Raw genomic sequence first — 26,379 nt, forward strand, 5'->3', positions numbered from 1 at the left:
CAAAAGGGCATTTAATCTTTTTAGAAGAAGATCCCTTAGTGAATTAAGGTTACCGTGCGCTATGAAGTAATCTGTGGTCATGTAAAACATGTTCTTTAGTAGGTGGCTACTCATTTTGTGCAAAGTTTAGTCAAATCAAAATCTAAGAATATTTATAGAAGTTAGACCATCAGAAATACTGAATGGTGCCATGTTGTTTGTAGGAAGTACTTGCAAATCTCTGTTGCATGCTGAGGTTCATATATACTTTTGATTAAAATCTTACGGGGTTTTGATGTGCACAACTCTTGTTAAGTCCAATTTGTGTTTCTAACATTATCTGCAGAAGAGTTTTCTCTAGTGAGCAGATTTTAAATTGATCTGATACTTCTGGGTTTTTTAGGAGAAAGCAACTGATTATTATAGCAAACTAGCTTGATGAACTAAGTTATATAAAACAGACTAATCATCCCATCTTTTAGTAATGATGCAGTAACATTTCATACAAAGTAATGATCCTTCATCCAAGGATAGGGAATTTGAAGGATTATTTTAACTAAGGGAGGGAAGGGAAGAGGTGTGGTAAATGTCAGAAGAAGAAAGCATTTGCCACTCCCTTTAGAAAGCACTTGTAGGACTTTAAATTAAGAGTTTGGATTTCTTTAATTATTAACATATCTGTTCCTTTTGATTTTGAAATATTCAAGAAAGAGATGTATTGCTTCTACTTGGGGAACTACTTCAGGTGGTCTTTCTAAAAAGCGTGGTTTTGTAAACATGGTTTCCTGCTTTATTTTAAGTCTTCCCTTTGTTTTGGGATTGGCAAACACCTGCTCTTTCTATGACAATATTTTTGAGGTACCTTTAATAAAGAATTCAGTTTAAACCATCTATTTAGAGTCCCTTTTATAGGAACAGGGTTTAATTTAATGTTTCTGGATTTGCATTTTTAATTCATTTTGGTGTAACTTGCAGCTAACCCTGAGAAAGATATTCAGTCACCCCAGTGAAGTTACTATGAATTCAGCATTTATGTTGCCTCAAACCTGAGGGCTGGGCAAAGCGGAGCCCGGTGATGGGTGTTAGAATGCTTTGCTGCTGAGAAAATGGACCTGAAACAAGGTGGCTGTGTGAAACCTGACTTACAAGAGTGACTGTTTACACCAGAAATTGAACTAAAGCAATTTTTTCAGTGACTTTCTTAGACCTGACATAAGTTTAGGGCTTAGTCAGGTTTCAGTATCGTATTTTTAGAAGTACCATCGGATGGGGCAGTTGAGTTTACAAGTTTTTTTTTGTAATGGGCTTCATAATAAAACAAATTGGAAAGGATTTTGCTTGTTGCTTTTTGTGCTAGTAGCTGCTTTTCAGTTTGGTTATCACACTGTCATGTTCATGAACATCAAGTGCTGAATTTTCTGAGTTACTCCTACCTGCGAGGGGCTCTTTTAGAGGAACCGCTGAGGTATGGTTTCAGTGGCAAAAGTACAGCTGCAAATGATCCTGATGACTGTCTGAATGAGTTGATCGTGATCAGTTGTTACCTTCCTCTCCTTATTTTCTTGACTTAACTTGACAGCATGTCAGTAAAGTACCTAATACGGTGTCATCTCAGAAACCAGTCGCTGAATTGGAGAAGATGGAGAAGAGCGTAGGCGCTGCAAAGCAGCTCCGAATATGAGTATCAGCTAGGTGGTCCTGAGCTCAGGGAGCTGTAAATGGGATCACTTTTGACCATGCACTGCACAAGGTGTGCTGTTTAGCAACCTGTAACAGTTTCTGTTATAAACTGGAGTTTGTCACTTGGTGGTCAGAGAGCCGGCAGGGAGGTCTGAGCATACTGGCCTGTGGACTATGGAGGCAAATATTTACACCTGAGCATTCCTTAACAAAGACAAAACAAAACAAAACAAAAGGTAAGTTTTAACACACTGAGCAGATGGAAGAGCTCTAAAAATCATCCTTTTTCTGTGAAGAGGAGAGTAAGATTTAGCTTCTCCAGCATGTGAAGATAAAAGCTGATAAAGGTTTCTCACCACATGCATTCACAATGAGGTGTGAGTATGAGCTCTGATGAGGACGAAAAGTTATCTGAGTCTTGTTGACAGAAGGGTAAATGGCTATAAATGAGATATAAATAAATTCTGGCTGGAAATGAGAAGGCAGCCCATACTGCCTGCATCAGCTGGGTACAGGACAGCCCTTCTAGGACCGGTGGGAGAGGTGCTACTGATGAAGCTCCAGCTGAAATCTTGCTGCTTTTGTTCTCAGGAGTAACTGTCTGTAGTGCTGTGGTGTGTAAAACAATCACAAGGAATGTGGTACATGCAGGATGTGTCTTTTGTTATGCCTTTGCATGCCTTTCCCAAGGAGGAGGAAGATAACTAGTAGAGAAACAGTGATAAAGTTCTATTGAGAAATGCTACTTACGATAAGAAAAAGTTACTGGGAGCTGCTATTTATGCCTCCTTTCTGATAATGCCATGAGGGTAGCCAACATGTGTCATTCTCTCCGGGAAAATTACGGTACAGTTTGACTCTCTCTAATGGCTGCCTTGTTTCATTTTTCTGAAATGCCACGTTGCTGGTAGGAAGAGAGCCATATACATACAACCTGTGCTCACAATCTGGGAATTGGCATAGCGACGTTGTATTGCTAAGCAACAGTTGGCATCATGCTGTCTGCTAGAGCCGTTCCCTGTTCATTCTCTTTGCCTGAAGAATCCAGATCAGCATCTAACTCAGGGTTCAAGTAGTGAAAAAGAATAGTGGATCAATATCTTGTGTAAAGTTTGTTGTTTGTTTTGACAGTAAAGCATTAAATAACAATTCAGACAAATGCAGTCATGATGTGCTTTGTTCATCCCTAGAACAGTGAATCCTAATGATCTTGGTGCCTTACAATAGGATGTCTATTGTGTCAAGTGAGGCCAGTTTCCTATACAGCCAGCAATGGCAGATCTCATCAAATACAGCAGGAAATAGCTACGTTACATACAAATGTGCATCTTGATACTAGTAGATTGTAGGATCAAAATAGGTCTTATTTGTTCTTTTTAGTGTGTAGATGCACTATAGTATTTAACCTCAAAAGTTGAAGATTTGTGAGCTGTTGATAGCCCTGGGTTTTAAATGCTTTTTTTGGGTTAAGGGAAGACTTTCTTTGCTGCTTCTGCAAAAGATAATTGTATACTTGCTCAGAAAGAAAGCACTTGAAAAATATAAATAAAAATTCCAATGGGAGATGTTACTAGTTAGGCAACTCTGGGTGGTTACCTGTCGTTTTAACTTTTGTTTAGTTATTGACGATACTAAGTGAAATTTGTTACGAAGCTTGTTAGTGAAATATTGGCTATGCACTGAAAACTCATCCTTTGTTGGTGTTTTTTTGTGAAGGCTTTTTTGTTTGTTGGGTTTTGTTTGTGTTTGGTTGTTTGGGTTTTTTTTACTTTCACTGCTCTTGTGAATCTCAGTTTCAGTCACTACAGTGAATCATACAACATTCCCAATTTCCAGTTTTTTATTAGCTACATTCGCAGCTATTCAGTGATGTAGGGTCTGTCTTAGGGTATATTTTGACCAAGTTTAGGAAAGAGGTATTTTGTGACTTCCTTTTCCTCTGTCTAGCAGATCCCGTTGTAGCATTTGTATTGATTTTCAATCTCCATTTATTTTTATTTTGGTTTATCCTTTGCTTCCAAGCATATTTCATACACTACTTTTGCTTCCTCCTTTGCTGTTTTCCAATAACCTTTGTATAAGTACATATCCTTAGACATTAATATAGCCTTTATTTAATGAGTAGTTATACAGTACGTATTAAGCTGCCTTCATCTTTTTAAATTATTTCTGGTGATTCTTGCTGCCATTTGTTAAATCTTATGTTTCTTTTCTAATATGTCTTTCTGGTACTTCAGTTTGCAGAACAAATGTGTTATACCATGAGTGGTTGTAGAAATGAGTGTAAAATAGCGAATGTTTTGCAAGGAATGGATTGATTGTGTGAATCTGTTCACAAGCTCCACTGGTGGGATGTATGCACATGCACAGACACGTTTTATGATCATAGGGATGAGCCAGAAGACTGAGCACTGTTCTCGTAACTATTTGCCAGTTGACTTTTCAGTGGATATCAAGGTCTTACTATCTGCAAGAGAGTCTAAATGCCTCAGCACCATATAGTTCAAAGACATCCTTAAGCAGTTGATTTTGGTCTTGAATACCTGTTTAGATGGTAATGGTTGGAGCTAAAGGGAGCTTCACATGAGAAATTTTCAAGTTGGAAGTTTCTCAAGAATTTCTTCCTGACAGAAATACGTATCAGCTGGGACTGTTGGCCTGGCAATATGCAGAAATATTTTTACATGCGCTGTTGTCCAGGTTTTTGTGGACTTCCATCAGGCTTCTCCTTCAGTGTCATTCAGAAAACTTGGAAAGTTTTTTTTCTTTTCCCTATCACTTTTTAAAGACTTTGTTGCTTTTGGAGGGTGTTAAAGGTCTGTCCCCCCCTGTCCTGTCCCGTCCCCCCCCCCCCCCCCCCCCGCCCCGCAGATGAAGTTGTTTTGCCAGGACCTGAGCTGTTTGATGTGTGCCCAAGTTCTGGTAATATGAGTCATGACACTGAATGACGCTATCTGTAATTTTAAAAAGTCATTTTGGAGACTTGTGGAAAATGATAGAGTTGTTTGATGATAGAAAGATTAGGACAGAAGGACAACTGCCCTTACTGTATTACACACAACTGAAGAAGAATATGTAATATGCACAATCTATTTCTGCATGGTTGACTTCAGTGTTGGAAAGCACTGTAATCTGTCTCTCCCCTGTTTTGGGATGATAGCTCCATTTCACCATCTGAAAAGTTTTAAGTGTATAGTGTGAGACAACAGAAGAATCAGAATGCAGACCTAGTTCTGTGCCTTTCTGTTAATTTAACGATGTATTACTGCCTGTTTCCTACCTTTAGGAAATCTGTCCAGTCTAAGTCGTCTCGGCCTGAGGTACAATAGACTGTCAGCAATTCCGAAGTCTTTAGCAAAATGCAGTGAACTGGATGAACTGAACCTGGAGAACAACAACATTTCTACTTTACCGGAGGTGAGAATTAGAGGGAGTGGATTGGGGTGGGTATGTTGTTGTAAGGCATTGGTGTTTTGTAGAGGGATTGAAACATGTGAAAGTATTTCATCTTGCATCGTAACTCTGAGCAATAACCTTTGTTTTAATCTACATGTGTGTAACGTGAAATGTCGCAATTCTGTACATATTAGGTGTATCTAACTAGTACAGAAGAACGAATGTCATACAACTACAGTCAAAAGTGGGAGCAATACACGTGATTTTATTTGCAATACATGTGTGTTTTATTGACTCCTGTCTCATTAGAAGAACCTTCCTCAAATAAGGAGTCCTGGTTCCCACCATTTAAGCTAGATAAGTGCTTCTCAGTTTTTCATGGAGGTGGGAAAGCAGAAAAATGAAAAATGGAATATCTTTCTCCATCTAATTGAGGCAAGAATGACCTTTAAGAGAGCGGGTAAAGCTTTTCACAGTGACTTGGCCTCAGCATTCTCATTTTAATGTGGAGAAGTGTGCTGTTGACACCAATGCAAAATCATCTGGCAACTCATTGACACACCTTCCATCAGTTATAGAAAATAAAAATTTCCATAATTTTTCAGTTTGCAGTGACTCTGCGAGGACCATGGGAGAAAGGGGAAGAGAAATCTTTCTTGCTTTTCTTTTCATAGATGCTGCACTTGATTGTCTTACCTTCGTGTCTCTTGCTTCAAGCTTAGTGTGCGACCAAGGAAAATGTCCATAGTTAGTAGTTCTGGAGCCACTTTGTCAATCTCTACAATTAACACATTCCCTGAACAGAGAGCTTTGCTAGCTCTGGGGTGAAGAGGCAGAAGGTCCTAGTCCCCAGTGCATCTGTACATTTTTTGTATACTCCTTCTCTAGAGTTGTCTGAAATGTGCCTCTGTAGACTTGCGTTTCACAGTCCTGAATAGCTAGTAGGTTACAGACCATTTTTAAAATACAGCTTTCATGTCTGCGCATCTTGAAATGATTTAAACTGCTGGGTTATACCTTTTAAACCCTTTTGTTTTCTTAGTTTCTTGAGACTATCAGGGCAGCAGAGTGTGAGATGCTCAGCCGCATACTCTATACTTTTGGTGCTAGTAAACATTCAGAGAAAAATATTTGACTTGAAGCATTAGTGTCTGGGAAGAATTGTTCTGATGACAGAAGAGAAATCCGATGTGATTGATTCTTATTTTGAATATTTCTTGCGTTGCTTAGGACCTTTTGAGATGAAGGCTTCAGGACACAGCATTATATTCTGTTCTGTCTTAATGATGGTCCAAACTGCTTTCCTAAGATGTCATCCCCACCCTGCAATGTGCATAAATAACCAGTTGTTAAATGTTTTAAAATTGTGTAAATTGTGTTAAAATATTATCTGAAGAGGTATATAGGAAACTATGTATAGAATTGAAAAACCAAAATGTATTTGTAATTAGGCAAAGTACTCATAGTAACGAAGTGCAGTAACTAACTACTTTCCTTCAGATAAATTTCTGAAATCAGCAATGATAGGCTGAAAACAAAGAATTTAATAAATTTTTGAGTAAAACTATCATTTAAGAAAATGCTACTGAGTGAAAGCCAACAGGCTGCTTTTAAGGCAAGAGCTAAGCTAGCCCACCCCACCCAGACATAAGATAAAAGCAACTATGGTATAATTTCAAAAAGCTAATGTGAGAGATGATTACTTGCTTTAAAATATGCTCAGTCATAATACAAAACTCTTTGTGCTGTGCTGCCTTCATGAATATTTGTCAACGATGTGTTAACACTTAAGCTGCTACCTTGCAGAAGTGTATATACCATAATCTGTTTAAAGTAAAACATTCTGTGCTATAATACAAGGAACGGTATTTGTAGAAGAAACTTCTGAATTTCAAAACATAGCTGAAGCTGCTGACACAATGCCTAATAAATATTTTATCTTAAAAAGGATGGGCTGGTAGAAGGCAGCACTGCCACAGCTCTCATAGATATAAAAGCATTGTTCTCTTTGTACTGCCAAGCTCTTTTGCTTCCCTTCAAATGTGTTTAATTACTCTAGGCTATTAGAGTGTATTAGCTAACATATTTTTAATATTTTTTTGTGTGGAAGCAGACTTCAAAAATGGCTTTTTGAAATGCCAAGATCCATTTGAAGCAATAAAGTGTGTTTGTAACAGAGCTCAGGGACTGCCTTACCCTGGGACAAAGAATATCTGTTAATTAAAGTATAGCTAGAAGCAGTATTTCCTAATCAAAGATTATACTAGTTAATGATTAGGTTAGGTTAATACTGACTTGAAGATCCATTATTTTGTCTTTAGGGGGGAAATTGCTTCACTGGTATTTGCCGAGATGCTCCCAGAACTCTATTTCAGTGCTTAAAAGTTTTAACCATGACATGTAGACAAGTCCCTGTCTAATCCTGTGTTATTTACAATAATGTTAATGAACTGTTTAGAAAAATAGCCAAAGTTTTCCTTGTGAAACAGCAAAGCCATGTTCTTAAAGCTTTTACAGTAAATGTAGCACTGAAATTGCAATCCAGAAATACTGGCATTAGGAATATGGTTGGAATCATTATCTTGTTACTGCTCATTCCTGATTGCAGATGTTTTATTATTTATGGTATGTAACGCCATGTATAAATCTCCAATTTCTGCAATACTTGAGCAAATAGGGCTGAAATCAAGTTGGCATAGTAATAAGCAAAGGTGACACTACAGCAGTAATTTAGATCTCATTATTCATCTCCACAGTTCCAGCAATGTGCTTGGCACGTAAGTAACAGATAAACTCAGAGATCTGCGCTGCTGAGAATTTTAGAATCTAATTAGATTGCAAAGTGTAATGAGACTCTGGATTCAGTGGGTGACCTTTGCTATCCAGTTTAACTCCAGGATTCTTGCTTTTTGTTTCTTAAGGTGGTGGGGGAGGTGGAATAGTACCTATTTAGGAATATTTTGAAAACAAGAAAAACCCCTGCAATTTCCAAACCTTTCCCTTCCCATTCTTTTCCTCTGTCTTGTCCGATCATCTGGAACTCTTACAGCCTAAAAGGCAACTTCTACCAGATGTGATCACAATATGGATTTTTATTAAATTAACAAAGATTTGCACTGGAATTATCAAATGCCTGTTTGAAAATGGGTGCATGCCATCGATAACTTGTTCTTTGGGCCCCACTCTCGGCTACGAACAGGCATCAAATCTGAGCGAGCTGCAGTTGGGTGGCACTGGCCAAAGCAGACGCTGCTGTTCAGGATGGACACGCTGCTGACTGTGCCTGCCAGCTGCTGCCCCTGGGCCCTGCAGAGCTGCCCAAGATGGAGCACTGTGTTATTAAAAAAAAATCCTCTTGGAAGGGAAAGAGTTACAAAACCTCCCAAACCTGTGCTTTTAAATGTGATGTGTTTGGGTTTTTTGTGTGGCAGTATGTAAGGAGAAAGGGGGAAATAAGGTAGTGGCTGATCTGAGCAGAGATTCTCACTGATGGAAGTTTTAGCAAATTTAATGCTGGTTTGCCTATTGCAACACTTACTTAGGGGATGGACTTGAGGGGCGGTGGGGGAACATTTATAACTAGACCCGTGAGGGAAAAGAGATGTATTCAAATAAATCTGTCCTAAGTTCCTGGGTGGTTTTCTTCTCTCTACAGGGTCTTTTATCCAGCCTTGTCAAACTGACTAGTTTAACACTGGCCAGGAACTGCTTCCAGTCCTATCCCGTGGGTGGCCCGTCCCAGTTCTCCACAATCTACTCTCTCAATATGGAGCACAACCGCATCAATAAAATCCCCTTTGGAATTTTCTCTAGAGCTAAAGTATTAAGTAAGCTGAACATGAAGGTGAGGCACAGAAACATGCTACTGTGTGTAAAATCAATGAGGAGCACTGTTTGCTCCTCCATGAATTCTGGCAAACTTAATGATATAAGGAATTAATTTATCACTCCAAAATGGACACTGCTGCTGTCACATATAGAAACAATTCTGTATTTAGTTCAAAAATGTACTATCAAGATGTTACTAATTTGTGCTTATTTTTGTTAGTTAAGCTGTTGTCACATTTGCTTGAGTTTGAACAATGAAAATAAGAGAATTGGTTGCAGCGTTCTTGAATATTCATTCACATTGGACATGAGTATGCAGAGTAGCTTATTTCTTCCCCCACACACTGTAACACAGTTTAGATTATAAACAAAATTATGTAAAATATCTTTATTTAATATATTCTTTCAAAACCTAAGTTTGGAGACTTTTCGCAATAGTAAAACACAGGAAAAGAACCTTTAATTCTATGCTACATACACTTAGAGTGAAGAGAACTGGGGAAAAGGGATGATGTTTTGCTGTGAATGGGTTGATTTCAAGTTCTCAAATTATTTAAAAAAAATAAAATACGTTTGAACAGTAGCTAAGCTCAGCTGCTGTTTTAGAATATCTTTTGACACAAATGGATTCTCAATTTGCATTAAGACCACTTTTAATCATAGTTTGTAACTTTGCGTGTTTACCAGGACTTTGTATGATATTTGCATTGGGGTGTTGTTTTGTTGTTTGGGGTTTTTTTGCATTTTGTAGTGTCTGGTCTAGATAAAATTTGTAGCAATTTTGAGCAGTAAGATGTTCAGATTCATTTCAGAAGCTTTTACTCTGAGCCATTAAGTTTTATTTCCTTTGTGTGGTGTGTTTGGATTTGGTTTGGGTTTTTTTGTTTGTTTGTTTTTTTAGCAAACTCTGTATCTATTTAGGATTCCAGTATTGCTGATAGCACCTTTATAGTTTATGGTGAATTTTCTCTTCTTTTTTTACCCATCCTCCATTGTAGTCAGTAAAGAAAGGACAAAAAAACATTTAACTACTGGGAGTCATGAAACCTTGAGAATTATGTAATTCTAATTTTTCCATTTCAGTTTGTATTATTAACACAGAGCCAATTCTGTAACTCTAGGTTGGGACTGCTTATTTATTATGTTTGGAGGAATTAAAAAAACTTTTGGCCAATTATCAGCATTTTATTCTTCTGATACAATAATTGACTATTTTGTTATGAAGTATTTTGTAAGCAGCTTGTTTAATCTCTCAGATGCCTTGCCAACTCCTTGCAAGCGCAGACCCTAAATGTTTGATATGTTAAATCACAGGACAATCAGCTGACCTCCCTCCCCTTGGACTTCGGGACTTGGACTAGTATGGTAGAACTGAATTTAGCGACTAATCAGCTCACAAAAATCCCTGAGGATGTATCTGGGCTTGTTTCTCTTGAGGTGAGAAGAGTGTAAATGAACAGCTAAGTGAATCCCTGCAAATAGGTGTTCTGTCCTTCAGGTTTAATTAATATTACTTTTGGGTCAAATAAAGCCAAATAAATATCTGTATGTATGCTGTTTAATTAGGTGTGTTGCATCTGTGTATGGTTGTTGTCAACAGCTTTTTGAATGTTGTTCTTTAGGCTCTAGACGAGTGAGTGCCTGTGCACAAAGGGCTAAGTACCTGTGTATTTTTAACTACGTAGAAAAAAATTTTTTTCCCAACAGGATGTTAGTGTTGTAAATGCAACAGCACTGAACTCAGTCTGATTCCTGGAGAGACCAGCATGGAAACAGCAGGGTTCAGAAAAACATAATGAAATGGTCTACAGCCAGGCTCGAATTGTAACACTGAGCCTCATAGGCAGTGGGGTGGGAATAGTCAGCCCTAGAGGAGGACACACTCGTAGATTGAAACTGAACTAAACCTGTTGTGTCCCCTAGTCCTGTTTCTCAAGGTACAAGCAGAGACAAACTTAACAGCCTGGGAGGGACATAAAAGTAGTGGTGCTTATTTGGGCAGTGGAGAGAAATTCATAGCTGTGAGTGGCTGGGAAAAATCTGTTAAGTACAATAGCAAATGGCATATTTGAAATGGCAAATTTCCAGTGCGACTGCTGCTCTGAATAGTTAATAATTCCTGTAGTTTGGGGCAAAAATTATATGGCAGAGTAATAGCTATTTAGTGGCCCAGTTGCCTTTAAGTTAAGGCTGTGATTGATGTGATTGGGAGTTAGCAACCTCTAACAGCTGGATTTGCTGGTGGTCTGCCAGCTGCTGAAGCTGGAGAGCCACGTGGTCCGCAGACATGTTAGCACTGTTTTTCTCTGTAATTAAAGAATCAAATAGAAAGAATTATTTGCACGGTGTTTACACAAAAGTGAAGGTTCCCACAGCAGTGCTAAGTCAGCTGCGTTGCGTGTAGGTAGTATTTTCTGTTCCTGCTTTTGTTTCTTGATACATGATTAAAATGTTGCTATTCTTATCATTCTGTGTATATCGTAGTGCATAAAGGAAGTTCCACCGAGATACTGCTTGTGTTAATGCTAAGACTTTGGCTTTTATTAATTTTGATTTTCTCTTAGATTTTAGCCTGGTTTTTCATTCTGATCCTGCCTTTGGTGTTTCCGTGTTACATGAAGTGACAAGAACTGGGATTGGTAGCAGCCAGGCATTTGGAACCTTGGCTGGCGTAGAGGGAGCTGTGTGTGGCTAGCGTGAGGGCCACACTGGGTGCTCTTTCACAGCCTTGTGTTTCAATGTGCCTTGTTAAATAACTAGACAGTAGCATTGTTTAACCAGTAATTAATTACCTTACTACTCACATGTTGTTATGAGGCTTGATTACTTCTAAGGACTGCAAGACTTCTCTGGAGGAAAAAATGGTACACTAGTGTAACCCCTGTTAACTTGCTTGTGGCATAATGAGTAACTCTGTTAATTGACATTGCAAATAAGGATACATTTCTTGAACCTAGGGTATTTATAGTTCGACTTAGAAAGGAGGAGAAAAACAAGAGGATAACACAGTAGTAGGGGCATGTGTGTGATAGGAGACTGTTTTCAAATATTATTTTTGCCAGTGGATGCCTATGCAGTGTTCTGCTTAGGGGCTCTAATCTGTATGTTTACTTGCTGCTGCTCCTAACCAAGGGACACAGGGAGAAGAGGAAGTATTAAGCTTTTTAAGGAGGACTTGGCAAGCACAGCAAATAGAGCAAAACACGATTATGAGATTGCTATAAGGAAACATAACAAAATTATAGGGAAGTCCAGGAAGAAACTTGTTTTTCTTTGGTGATTTGAAGAAATAAGGTGTTCTTTGGTTTTGCTTTGCATTTGTTATTATGCAAAATAATATTTTGAAGAATTATGTCATATTTGTATCATTAAAGACTTTAAAATCAGTGATTAAAATATTTTTTTATTGTTTTTATCTTTTCAGTTTGCTTCCATAATTTAAATGTAGGCTAATCTTGGACTTCATTACTTGAAAATATAAAAAGATCCTGTTGTATCTTATTCTGTACTTACTGTGTTGCTGAAATTCTGTGTGTTTGGTTGTGTGTTTGTTTTTTTTTTTGAGGTTCTTATCTTGTCAAACAATCTCCTAAAGAAACTTCCCCATGGAATTGGAAATCTACGGAAACTCCGAGAGTTAGATCTAGAGGAAAACAAACTGGAATCCTTGCCAAATGAAATAGCTTACCTCAAGGATCTGCAGGTGAAACAATAATTGGCCAAGATAAATATCTTACGTCCTTTATTTACACCATGCTGATTTAATTACAGCTAGTTTGATGAGGCAAACTATTTGGGTCTGGACATAGAATCAAAAGTTAAGAATCTTGTGCAACTTCATCAACAATCAGTCCCCACTAATTCTTCACCAGTGTATCAGTTAATATTGAACAAACAAATTCTGAGGAGTTTTTAACTGTTGTGGCATGAGTACAATACTGCCACAGGAATAGTCTCTGATTTCCATCATGTTCATGGAAGCTTTTATATTTAGGCATTACTTTATATTTATTTTTATATTTAGGCTTTACTATGCACTGTTTTATTTTTACATTTAGTGGTGCTTAATAGAGGTCCGAAATGTTATTGAGGGGTGGAAATTTTTTTGTTCAAATGCTGGAGAATCAATTTATTAGCTATGTATCTTGTTACTTGGTGTCATTCGAAGCAAAAAGTCATTAATTTTTTAAAATGTGTTTTTCCCTTAGAAATTGGTTCTGACTAATAATCAGTTGACCACCCTTCCCAGAGGTATTGGTCACCTTACCAATTTGACGCACCTTGGGCTTGGAGAGAATCTTCTCACACACCTTCCTGAGGAAATTGGTAAGATCCCTTTTTCTGATTTTATGCAGTGTGCCTGCGCCAAAGCAGTTGCTGACATGTAAGATAGGCATCTACTGTGCTCATAAGTCGAGGCCACAAAATTGTGTTTAAAACTTCTGTATATGTACAACATGATGTGAAGCATGTGCCACAGGAACAGCACTATAGTGTATGATCTTTATCTTGCTGAACTGTAGTGAAATTAATGGTCTAGCTCTTTTGAGTTCTTCTGCAGAAGGCTGCTGAACACACATTAACTTGGAATGGTGAGATCCCTTTTCTCTCCAAATTCTCCCACAACTTGCGTATTATCAATCACTCAACCTCAGAGACCTTTTCTTGGAAGGTGAAAGGAAACACGCTGGTTCTACTCTAAATCCATGGTGTAGGCAAAAACCATGTGTAAGGTGTAGACAGCTGAAGCAAATGTTTCTGATGGTAACCCCTTGGCACACACTTCTGCTTATAGACCATCATACTGTTTTTCACCTTGATGAGGTAAGAAAAGGAAGTGAAGAGGAGGAAATCTACAGAAAGAAAGGGAAGTATAAGATTCTTTTTGTCTACTTGAGACGTTCAGAGTAAGTGGGATTCAGAGCATCTGACACTCAGAGCCCATGTTTCTTTTATAGGTGGTCACAAGCATATAGGTCCAGAGTATGATTTTGAGCACTTAAGTTAAAACCTTAAAGTTAGAGATTATTATTGAAGAAAAAATGATGGGAGAAGCTATGCAAAAGCAAAATGTGGTCAGAAACTGTGATGTGCAGACGAGGAAGGTGTGGTCTGTCTCCCAGCATCTTTAGTGAAGAGCCATTAACAGCTTCTGCGCATCTTGTGTGCCTCAATGTGAGAGTAGCCTAAAACTTACCTAAATTTGGAGCTTTGTAATTTAGTTTGTAAGTTAGTAGAGAGAATTCAGATGCTGTGGTAACAAGCTGTGGAATTAAAATCAGTAAGGACACTTGAAATACTATTGAAGGAGTACATTTTGATTCTTAAAGCTGGTTGTCTTAACAGATTAGAGAATAGTTAACTGTTCTCAGATGTGACTGCTTCATCTTTCATGCTGTCAGCTATTTCTCATTATTTCTTGTATAGCCTTTCCTTTTTGTTGGTTTTCCATACCTTAAGCCTCAGCTACTGCTTTCTATTGTGAAAGATTAAACGGTCTTTTAGGCTATAGAAGACATTATGGTATATAAGATTGGAAAGTGGGGAATGTTTTGAGGGGACTTGAATGTTTGAAGTGTATTTCAAAGATCTGATTTTTGGTATTTGTTGTGGAGTAATGGAAAGAAAGATTACTCTGTTTTCAAGCTTCTGGTTAATCTGTATTGCAGTATCTGTAGTAGAAGCAAGTTGTAAACTTTGAATTCAGGAAAAAAAAATTCACATGGGTTTGTTCCATTTAATAAATCCACTGCTGTGCAGAGATCTCTCATGCTTTCTTCCTGTGGTGCGTTACAGTTACAGCTTCAGGTCTTTAATACATGGGTTCTAATTACATAAAAGGTATGGCATAGATATTTTAAAAGAGATAATAGACACTGTGTGGTATAAATATTTTCTAGGCCCTTCTAACTAGATAGCTATTCAATGTTGCCTGCAATTGCAAAGCACTTGGCTGAACAGTTACAGTGAAGTCCCTCTCAGTTCTCTTACTCTGTGTATTCTCAGTTCAGTAGTTATCTAAACGAGGTGTAGTAATGGATATTTTTATATTACATACAAACTAAAGCAAATTGCTTCTCGATTAGGTACCAGTGAACAGAAAACTTGCTGTGCTTGAAAATAGGAGTTTGGATGAGTCACTGACTCAAGAGTCTGTATAGTAAAGAATCTTCAAGTGGACTTAGACCTTCTGTCTAGAAGTTATAAACTGCATGAATCAAAAAAACCCAGCCAAACTACTTTGTATTATTTTATTTTAACCAGGTACACTGGAGAATCTGGAAGAACTGTATTTGAATGACAACCCCAATCTGCACAGCCTTCCCTTTGAGCTGGCGCTTTGCAGCAAACTGTCAATAATGAGTATTGAGAACTGCCCGCTCAGCCACCTTCCACCTCAGATTGTTGCAGGAGGACCTTCCTTCATCATTCAGTTCCTAAAAATGCAGGGACCATATCGTGCCATGGTCTGATGCTAATCGGATTGTCCAATACACTGTACAAAATACAAACTGCATTAATGTTGTAATTGTCTGTATATGTATATATAATATAATATATGTGGTTTATATTATATTATATATATATATAAATATATAAATAATATAAAAAGGCAAATTTAAGACTGCATTATGTGTTTCTGCTAATAGAGGAATCATAGCCATTTAGATTTTTTTTATTCTGTAAAAAAGCTTGTCTAAGTTTTCTTTGCTGAATTTGATGGAAGATGTCTGAATAATCTGGAAATGCCAGTTCATTTAAAGCAATTGCCAATGAACTCAAAGTTTAAATTTAAGGGACAAAAATAGTTTTGCTTAGATTTACTTTCAGTTAAGAGAAATGTATAACCTTTATATAATGAACTTTTCTGTTCCCCCCCCCCCCCCCCTTTTTTTTTTTGGTGTCAAAACCTGAAAGGGTCATGTGTCCTGAGGTTGGGATTTTCTTTTAACTTATTTTGAGATTTGAAGCAAATGGTGTTTTTATATTGTTTACAGTCAGAGTAAATCACTGGATTTTGTTTTATTCTGATTTGCTCTGTTTTAATCAATCATCTAGAATTTATATGCCTCTGCTGATGAATTTTTATCAACTGGTTTGTATACTAAAAACATACTCATCAGAACAACTGGCAGGTGAAAAGGATGCAGTCAAAACAAAAGAAAAAGAAAAGAAAAAAAAGCTTGAATTCCTTTTAAGTCTTGCTTCCCTGAGATATCAGTTGCAGGCATAACATATCTGAACTGAGCCTTTTGCGGTTGGTCTTTTCTAGCACAAGTAAACCTTTTCAGATTGGTAAAAATGTTGAGTATACTCAGTGAAGAGCGTTTTTCATTTTGTGAAGTAACAAGTCCATGAGGTCTAACAGTACAGTTAAGTGGCAAGGAAATAATATATATGTACATTTTTATTACAATGTTGAGTCATAAACTACAACAGGCAATTTTAAGGATTCCTTATAGTCCTTGTACAATAAATGAATGTGTCTTACTTTTAAACACTGCAATATATGTAAGTTTTAAGGTTGGTTAACAATGTACTACGGTTTTATATCTTGACTTGCCTTATACCTCCTTCCATTATGGAACTTCTGTGTCCAAGCACAATATCTTCACACTGTGCTGTTTTGCTGCTGAACTAAATGCACTTTTCCCCACAGCTGGGGCACTTGCTTCAAAATATTCAGTTCAGTATCTTGATTATTCTTTTTTTAACTTCATCCTATCTGTTTCAGTATTAAACCGATCTATTAAAAAAGAGGCACCTTTTTCATTTGTGCATAGGTGTTGGTAGCTCAAGAGAAACACTGTAAGTAGTGGACATTAAGTTTTATCATTACTTTCTTGGCTGTTTAAAAGGCAGAAGATGCTTCAGGGAGATTTTCACTATTGCTGCACTTGTAGGGCCAGTTGTCCTTTTTCAGGAGGGTAGGAACTCAAGGCGGTTGCATTCCACGGTTACTCAAGAACTCGGTTTATAGTCATTGGAATTGCTGCTGGGATAGTGTGACTTCGAGGACTGTACCTTTTGAACAAAATCAAATCAACCATTGCCATGGGAAATCTATTTCACGTGCAGAAGTTTGGGGAGTATTATTTCTGGCTTTCAGGCATGCTTACTTAGATGTATTGCCTTGATCTATTTACATTCTGTTTTGTCATATGTCTTCATTAACAAGGAGTAAGTTTTAAATGGAAGGCAGGTGGAGATATAAAACCTTAGAGGGCTTGAACATGCTGTAAAACTATTGTAGATGTCACTGGATTTTACTAAGTAATGTTCTGTTCTTTCTCACACGCTCTGTCTCTCTGATCCCATTCCATCCCTGTTGTCCCATCGAGTGCCCCCCCCCGCCCCGGTTTTTTTGTGTGGTTTTTTTTTGGGGGTTGGTTTTTTTTTTACATCTACTGTAGCTTTTCAGTTTAGACTTTAGTTTATAAAAGGCTAGTTCCTTACAGTTCTGCCTGAAGTTAATCTGTGTCAGCATTAAGGTGTTAAAATATGAAGATGCTGAAATGATTAGTATCAAGACTGTAATCTAACTTCTGAATATACTGCTAAATCCGTATTTGTGCCCTCAGGTCACTAGGGGAAACTGGTTGGATTAATATGGTTCCTTAAGACAAAAGTGGCGACCCCTTGTGTTTTCAAGCGTCTTAGTCTCATTCCCTGTCCGCTCCTCAATCCCATTTTTGTAAGAGTTGACGGGATTGGATTTGTTTAGTTTGTAAATATGTTGATTATTCACCTTGTTAAGGTACATGGTTAATGACTGTATGATTGGAGCTGACGGTCTCTCACATAAATTCTTGTGGAGAAGTTGGCTACCAAAATAGCTCTCGTTACACTCGCTTAGAAACAAACTATTCTTTTCATTACACTTATAGGAATAAATAAAGCTATGTTTTACTTCATTACTACATTAAAAACAGGATATTTTTTCAAACTATCTTTGTACTAGTATGGCTGTTGCAATGCCAGATAATCCTGAGCCCTCTTCTAGGAGTTTAATTTTATACATTCTGAGGTGAAGGCTTATTTTTTCAGTGTCTGAAGAGAGATTTGAATAAAAGCAGCATGAAACAAGTTCTGGTACAGCAGAAATAAATTCAGAAGAATCTGAAAAATTCTTTAGAATTATCCAGAAGTTTTAGGTATTAAGTATGTGGCATGGATTGGGAATAGATGAGAACAAATTCATATAAGTACATACATGGATTTATGTCCAAATCTGTACACAGATCCATCTTACATCCTGACATAAGACTTTTGCATTTCCCGGACTGCTGGATTGTTATCTGGTGCAGTTTCTAAATTGTATTTAATGCCTGATGACATTCATTTGGACACGTGCTGGCATACCTGTTTAAAAATTTTGTTTGGCCTAATCAATTAAAGTATGAATGGAAAGAACGTCATCCTGACAAATGTACGTATACATACATACATATATCTATGTGTGGATCTGTATATATGAAAGCACAGACAAGGTGAAGAAATGAATTGTTTACGGCATCTTTGAGAACAAGATGGAGAAACAGGTGGTTCCCAGATACTTGTATTAAATATTTATCCCCCTGGCCATAGCGGGGGAAATAATTTAGAAGGGTTATTGAAAAGTGTGACAATCCTCACTTCGGGTGAAACTCATGACCTAGATTGCTTGCCCATAGACAAAATATCAGTTTTATATGTGTCTGTGCCTGTGTACATAAAATTATGTACATAGACATGTGCCCCACAAAGACACTATGCTGAATCATGCCGTGATTTAACAAGCTAAATTAATGTACTATAGACTGTATAGTATTATGGAAGTCCAGTAAGGTGCAAAGCAGATTAAGGATTTGTTAAATAATGAAAAGAAGGAATAACTGCTGTTGTGACTCATGTTGGTCACATATTGCATTTAAATTTACTAAACAGAAAGTTGTTGGGTAATTCTTGGCAAAAATGTTTTCTTTTTAGTGTAAACCCATTAAAGTTCTGTCTCTGGCTGTCCCATATTTAAGTTCATCACCAAAGTTGTCTACTATAAATGCAATGCAAATGCTGCTTGTCAAGTTGGGTCACACAGTTGTCTGATTGGCACTTTTCTGTTTGCCAGATTCTATTGGAAATTTTGAAATTCATATGCTCTTTTTAGGAAGAGATCTGGGTTGTGGAATATCTGCTTCAGTGCCTCTCTTGGATTTAGGTTTTCTCTACGGTTTTGTCTGTTTTTTGCTGATGTTGTGTGAGAAAGTGCATGTTCAGGCTTCTTGAAGGTTGTGTTTGCTCATGTACACGATTTCGTAAATTAGTACTCAAACTGTCTAGCTGGTTAGTGCTTAAACCCATTGTGTCACCTGGAATTCAAGTATCATCTTTAATACTGGGAGTTTGAGAAATAACTTTTATTTAACAGTTAGAAAACTTTGAGAATTTTTTTCCCTGTTTTTTATTTTTTAAATCCAAAAATAAATTTCTGAATCAGTACAAATACATATCAGGGGAGTCTTCATATCTGGATGCAACTAAGAATTTTCATATAGTCGTTATCACACCTTGGTTGTATCAAATCAGCATGCCAGAATAGCTTGTAATTGGAAATGTGCAGTTGGCAGTAATTTGCAGAACACAAACTTCAAGACACAGTAAGGACAATTACAAACGATAGTATGGACAATTTTTTTTTTTTTTTTTATGTTAGCAAAGGTCAGAAAATTATGTTTATTATTCTGATATTTAGGTCTTAACCAGGACTGCACAGGACTTTTGCTGTGGAAAAATACCAGACCACACTAATTTTGTGGTTAAAAGCTAAACAAGAGTGTAAACAGTCTACAAAAATGTACTTTAATCTGAATTATTGTAATGTTGATTGTTTTGTCTATATAAAAGATTGCCTTGCTTTTTTATAAGAGTCATTCTGTATCAATGCATTCATTATAAATAGTATATTTGTAAATAAGCTGCCACTGAGTCTTTTGAAGGTTTTCTAGTATTTCTAGTCTTAACATTAACTTGGATGTAAGACATACTTTTGCAGTGCCTCAAATTATCAGTAACTGCCCTCTCATTATATACTCATCGCTGTTCAAAAGACCTCAAGTGAAATACAGATACTGGTGTAGAGCAATTACAGGATGCTTCAAAAGCTATGTGATGGCAACTTCTTTAGTGTGTCGGACACCTTTTATAAAGCAAATGGTGGTAAAATCTTTTATTTTGTTACAGTGCAGTAGGGTATATAGTTAAAAAACCCAACCCTTTCTTTCTGAAAGAGAAAATAATTCTTGAATTGTTGTGCAAAATGCATTTCAACAATAACAAAGGAGGTATAGAATTCTGGCACCTAAAAGACAGACGCTAGCATTTAAACTTCTGGTTTAATAAAAGACATGTTGCCAAGCTGACATGACACAGCTGTAAACTGACGTCTTTTAAGTCTGTAAAGCTTATTACAATAGTGTTTCAAGAAGGTCGTGCTTACATCATGTCCTACAAACAAAAAAAATGCTAGTATCCTTTGAAGTCAGGATAGAAAGACCTCAGCCGTTTGGATGTGATGATGACAAGGAGGGCACCTGTGTACTTGCTATAGCCGATGGCTTTTAAAAAACTGGAACAGGTTCTCAGTGTGCAGCCGCCTCTTGTACAGTAATCTGAGTACCTCTGTCCTCACATTGGATCTCTGCTGATTAAAATCAGTACAGGGTCTGGTCAAACTGCCTGAAGGTCTGTCTTTGAGTTGAGCCAATGTTTGTTACTGTAAGTGATCCAGCACTCTGAAAACAAGCTAAGGAATTGGCCAGTCTCATCACAAGAGTGGCTGTCCCGTGCCGTGATGTTGGACCACGCTGGGTGGCAGATGTGTACGGAGCACAAAAGGGATGTGCAGTTCCTCTGGCATATGGCTCCAGACCTCGCCAGCCAGAGTTGTAAGGGCTTGCGGAAAAGAAACTGTATCTGCATCACTGCATTTAATAGCTGGTGATGGATTAGGCAAATTCACAAAAGTAAGTGCTTTCTTATTTTTAATTTTTTTTAAAATTCAAAATCTATTTGTATTTCTGGCCTCTGCAACATCCTGTGTCTAATAATTTTACAATATAATTATGTGCTGCGTGAAGAAGTACTTCCTTTTGTTTCAAACCACATCACTTTATTTCATTCGGTGACTCTTGGTTCTTATATTCTAAGAAATTTATGAACAGTCTTTTTCCTGCTCATTTGCTTTTTACTGCTCTAGAGGTTGTTGATTTTTTTTTTCATAGATGGCAGTGTTTTTTCTCCAAGCCATAGTGTTCTAGTTTTTCAGCTTCTCTTCAAACAAAACCTGTTCCATTCTGTGATAATAATTCTTGCTGCCTTTCCCCATAGTTTTCTAGTCCCAGCTCTGATTCTTTTTCCTAATTCATGGCCTTTAGCAATCTGCTTTGTTCTTTGTGTGCTTCTAGTTCGTGAAATAGAAAATTAAAATCGTTACGAAAACTAAAGTGTAGTGCTAAACTCCAGTGGGGAATAATCCCACTGTGTGATGATCAGACTGGGTTTTAGACTTGTCAGATGCAAGCCACCCACTGCCGTAATGAGTTGTTTCCTCTGGTTAGCTGTCACTGACTTCCATCATCTCTTGCAACTGGGTTTGAGAAACAAAACTAATACTAATTTTTCCATAGTATGCTGATTTAAGAAATACCAGGATTTAAAATACTCTGTTCATGCATAGTTTTGGAAAGATGTGACTCTTGAATATTTCAGCTGGTCTTTGTAAACTGTCAAAGCTCAACGTTTTCTGAAAATGTCGGGAAACTTCTAGTGTTATTGGCTCTTTGGAAGAGAAGTTGGAGACCGACATTGTGCTGGTCGGGTTTTATTTTCCTCCTTGAAGCCTTTGCAGAAAGCTATGTAAGAAATTCCTACAGTTCAAAAAAACCCCCAAAACAAAAAGGCAATTTCCCTGACCCCAGCAGCGCCCTGCCGATAATCGGTGCCAACCGGACAGTGTGTGGCAGCCACCAGGATGGCGCAGGGGGCACCTTCTGGTCATGAGAACTTTCTGTTCAGATGCTGGCAGTGAGCATCCACAGCTGAGCCTGGCCTCAGAAGAACCACGCGTGTTGGCTCTGAGTGAAAAGTGAAGAAAATGTTTTGTTTCTGGCACCCTGTCCCCTAAAGGCTGGATTAAAGGCCTCAAAAATGTGCAGATGGTGCCTTGTGTGACTCCGGCGAGACAAACAGATTACGTGTGTGTGTAATTAATCCAGCCTAAGTCCTTCAGGATGCTGAGCCTCCCGGCAGTGCTCTCCAGTGACAGGTCCTACTTTCCACTGGGGGGGGGAAGCTGTGGGTGAGATACCTGCTGTTTGTTGAAGTGTTTAGTGTGGAAATACAGCATAAAATCTGGATGCCAGGCAGCTTTTATAGAGTATTGCTGGTGCTTTGAACTGTATGTGGTGGCAACGTTTGAACTAATGTGGTGGCAGAAGAAGGTGTTGAAATGCTGGAGGTGGTTGGCTTTGGTACAGCTAGAAGGGGCTGAGTGCCTTGAAAGCAAATTTGTTTTGTTTTTGCAATCCATCTCAGTCAGATAAAATACATCATCTCTTTGTATAAGCCTTGCCTCACTTAGGATTGTAAGAGTGGGAGATAATTTGATTACCAAGATCAATGATGATGTTTTAGAGGAGGAGCCATCTGGAGTATTTGAGTGAGCAGCTGGCAGCCTGGGCTGCACAGTTAATGATCTGACTGTATGCCTTGCAACTATTTTTTTCCACTGCAAAACCTTTTAAGAGTCTTTAGAGATCAATCTACCCCACTGCCTCTGAGTAAGATGCTATCTGCAAAATTGCACACAAGTGTTCCCTTTTAAAAGCTCTTTCCACAGCACCCTCTTTTTCCTTTCTATTAGTAAAGTATTTCTTTAAGACTCATAATGAATCCTTAATTTGCTGTAATTTGGTAGTTGCTTCTCCTGACCTAGTAGTAGGTTGGTTTGCTTTTTGTCCAGCACTATTACAGCTATGCTGCCTGAAGTGATTTCCAAACTTCACGTGGACAGTTTTAATGGAAATACATTTTTCCATGAAGATCTTTAAAACGTTTGAAAACGGTAGGGACAGCACAGTGGAACTCTTCTCTCTATATGACCCAAGCGTTTTGGATGCCCTTCAGCTTTTTTTGGTCCTTGCCAAGTACGTTAACTGAGTGGGAAGTTATAACTGAGAAGTTGGTGTCGCCTTTCCTTGCCAGAATAGCAGAGGGCAAGAAACGCAGCTAGGTAGGGAGCTAGGTCAGTGGGGCAGCCCTGATTTCAGGCTTTTTAATCGTTTCCCAAAGGAAGTACTTCCTTGCAGGCCCACTGGGCATTTCCAGCCTCCCAAGAAGCTGCGTCAGGCAGCACCATCTGGTTCTGGTGTGGGGAACCCGGAGAGATTCCCAGCAGCGCCAGGGAGTCAGAGGTTTGCCTGGAGGGGGTGAAAGGCACTGGTGGGAATTCCCTAAAAGCAAGGTGAGCAAGGTGGTAAGCGGGTCCCCCACGGCCAGCGTCTCCTGGTTGGTGTCGTGGACATCCCGCAGCCAGCTGCAGCTCCAGGGACAGCCTGGTGGGCAGGAGAGCACAGCCAAGGTTCTTGGGTCTGTGGCTCCACCAGATGGATGGTCCTGGAGCCAGGCCACCGCTTTGTGTGAAGAAGCATTTGAAATATGGGGTGTGGGGTGTGTGTGTGATGTTGCATTAAAATGGAACGGCATTTGGAAGTAGCAGAATCCTCCATGGGAAGGATGGCCTTTTCCAGCCGTGCCTGGTAGTTGCACTATGAGCTCTTGCACTGTCGCATCTGACCTCATCCTCTCCGCTTGTGGTCGCACCTGCTGTCCCCCCCACTTCAGATTTCCCTCATTTTGCAAGCAGCCATTGATCTCACCCCGGTGCTTCCCACACTGCTTAGCTGAAGTAAGTGGAGACGAGCAGGGAGCGCAAAACAACGGTGTCAGAGCAGTGCTCCCGATCCATGTGCCTGCTGGCGCGTCCAGTTCTGAACTTGCTTCGTATTGGTTATGAGCCCCTTTTCTCTAGTTCTGTTGCAGAATAGAGACACCAGGAGAAAACCAGGATTTGGGAACAGATGGCTGGGAGAGGGAAGTATAAAAGATGGATCTGCTGCACATGGCACAGCTGTGCATTGCTCTACAGCTTCTGTTGGCTCCTTGGACGCTTGGTTTACAGAGCCCAGCCAGGTTTTTACATGGTGTCCCAGAGTCCCTGTGACGGGTTTTGATGTCTGAGTACTCGCCAGGTGAAAGATTTCCTTGGGATACATGTCAAGACTCGGGTAGGAATGAATTATGGTTAAATGACAATTCTGTGGCCCATCTTTGCTCCAAACCGTTTAGCAGTAAGGATGAATGTCTTAGTTTTTGAACTGATATGGAACACTTAGTAGTCCATGAAGAGTTCTGAAATATGTGTAATGCTTAATAATACTCATCACTTTTGCTTTAGGAAAACCCACATGTTCCCACAATTAAATTGTTAGTGAAATATTAATGAGAAAATGACATTCTCATTTCATACAGACATTTAATTCCCCAGAAACGTTAAAAAATTTACATTTTCTTAAGATATTTTTTGAAGTTGCCACGACTGCTTTTTACCACTCTTGTCTCTTGCTCTGCTTAAGGAAAATTGAGAGTGGATTGTAGTGAGGAATCAATGGTGATCCTCAGTGGCTTCAACTCGGAGGACTTTGCTGGCCTGGCAAGGTGTCCCAGTGCTCAGAGACACTGGGAACCCTCCTCAGCACTCCTGAGCCTGGTTCCTGGCTGGCTGGCTGGGTGGTTGATCCCATAGATCCTGCTTGCCTGCCAGCAGGGAAGATCTCCTTGACAGAACAGTTTTGAGGGGCTCTCAGTTAAAGCCAGTTGCAGTCTGCAATGAGCTGCCTTTCTGAGGATCTGGGGGGGTATTTTTAGCCAGGCTGAACTGAAAGGGTGCTGTTAAGCCTTGAGATTTTGGTTGTGCTGCTTTCCTGTTGATGTGTCTGATTGCAGTGGGACTACGCCTCTGGTAATGCTTGGATGCTGTACGGCAATTTCCACTGCTTTGCGGTTGTGACCCAGCAAATGTCTTGGCCTCAGCAAGTGGAAAGAAGAGTTCAGGGTGGGTTCAAGGCTCCCCATCTCTAGGGGAGCTCTGGTGTTTCTCACAAAGTTTGCTTTCCCTTTCACTCCTCCTGCCCTTGCATTTAACTGGTGTTGACAGGCTGAGTAGCAGAATTGTACATGAAGTAGGAGAGATTTCTCCTTTCCCTCCCCACAGCTGGATGCTCTCGGAGTGGCAGTGGGTGTTAAGGACATCATGCCTTGTGAGGGTGGGGGTGGCATCCTGTGCTGATGAGAGCACTGACCTGCCATGTCCTTTGCTGGAGTGCAAAAACAAAACTGTGGCAGGAGAATTTGCTGCTGTTGCTCTGTGCAGGGTTGAAAATGACTTCTCAGGAAGAAAAAGGAAGAGTTTTCTTTGTGGCAGCAGAGATTAATGCTTGTTGGTATATGCTTAGTTTTCTGTGCTTGTTGGTATATGCTTAGTTTTCTGTGACATTTCAGGGAAAGGCATGGATTATTTTGCTCTTGAATTTTGTATGGCAAGAATTTCCCTTGCTACTTAGGATGGTGCCAGGGAAAGGGAAAATCTAAATCAGAAAAGCACAAGTGGAGATGTATTACAGCTCTTCTCTCAGCATCTAGTGTATCAGCCTGCCGTCTCTCCAGTGCTTTGTCCTGATTCCACATTAGCACCCTTGGTATAGTATTCCCAGGTAGGATAAATGTTACCTGGGGAGAGAGCTATTTTGTATTGGTGGAAAGCAACTGATGGTGCTGAATAAGCATATAAATCAAAAGCTGGTATTTAAACTTAATTTGAGCCTCTCAGGGAAAAACCCCACCATGTTGTACCTTGCAATCTGCATAGGGATAATTGTATTGTAGGCAACGAGGGAATGAGCACAGTAACGATGATGGATTTCCTCTGTGGCACATTACATGCAGGATCTGCAAACCACCACGAGGATGGAAACCCTGGCTCTGGAGAGAAGAACCCTTCCTCCTGTGCCCACCAGATGATGAACATTTGCTTTCCACTAGCCTGGCTCTCGTCATGCAGGCTGGGAAGGTGTTGGACCATCTGCTGGCCGGAACGTGGGGCAGCCCCTGGTCCTGGCACGACGGCTGCACCCCCTCGGCCAGCTCTCCTCCCCGCGAAGCCCTCTGCAGAGGCAGGTCCCTGCTCCTTCCCTCCCTCCCACGGAGCGGGTTCACCTGCAGACGTTTCTGCCATGCCCAAGTGGATGGATTGTGGCTGGGGTGTGGGAAGGGGCCCTGGCCTTGGGGGAATCTCCCCTTCTGCGTGGCCTGATGGCAAAGGGGCAGCACAGGGAGAAAGCGTCTCTAGAGAGCTGATGAAGGCAAGCTCTCCTGAGCACCCCAGGTGCTCATAACACCTGG

The 26,379-nt window shown here is 39.3% G+C and overlaps 1 protein-coding gene across 4 annotated transcripts in view; it reads left to right on the top strand.

Annotated features, from left to right (window-relative positions):
* SHOC2 (SHOC2 leucine rich repeat scaffold protein) overlaps positions 1-19,841 on the top strand; it is a 70,765-nt gene extending 50,924 nt beyond the window's left edge. For all 4 annotated transcript variants that reach the window (XM_037399928.1, XM_037399925.1, XM_037399926.1 and 1 more), the window contains exons 4-9: positions 4,946-5,076; positions 8,711-8,899; positions 10,198-10,320; positions 12,449-12,586; positions 13,092-13,209; positions 15,148-19,841. In XM_037399928.1, the coding sequence (XP_037255825.1) occupies positions 4,946-5,076; positions 8,711-8,899; positions 10,198-10,320; positions 12,449-12,586; positions 13,092-13,209; positions 15,148-15,356 (908 nt within the window). In that variant the 3' untranslated portion in view covers positions 15,357-19,841. The remainder of the gene's footprint in view (positions 1-4,945; positions 5,077-8,710; positions 8,900-10,197; positions 10,321-12,448; positions 12,587-13,091; positions 13,210-15,147) is intronic.
* The last annotated feature ends 6,538 nt before the right edge of the window (positions 19,842-26,379 follow it).

This window comes from Falco rusticolus, chromosome 9 (assembly GCF_015220075.1).
Source record: "Falco rusticolus isolate bFalRus1 chromosome 9, bFalRus1.pri, whole genome shotgun sequence".
In the NCBI taxonomy this organism is placed as follows: Eukaryota; Metazoa; Chordata; class Aves; order Falconiformes; family Falconidae; genus Falco; species Falco rusticolus.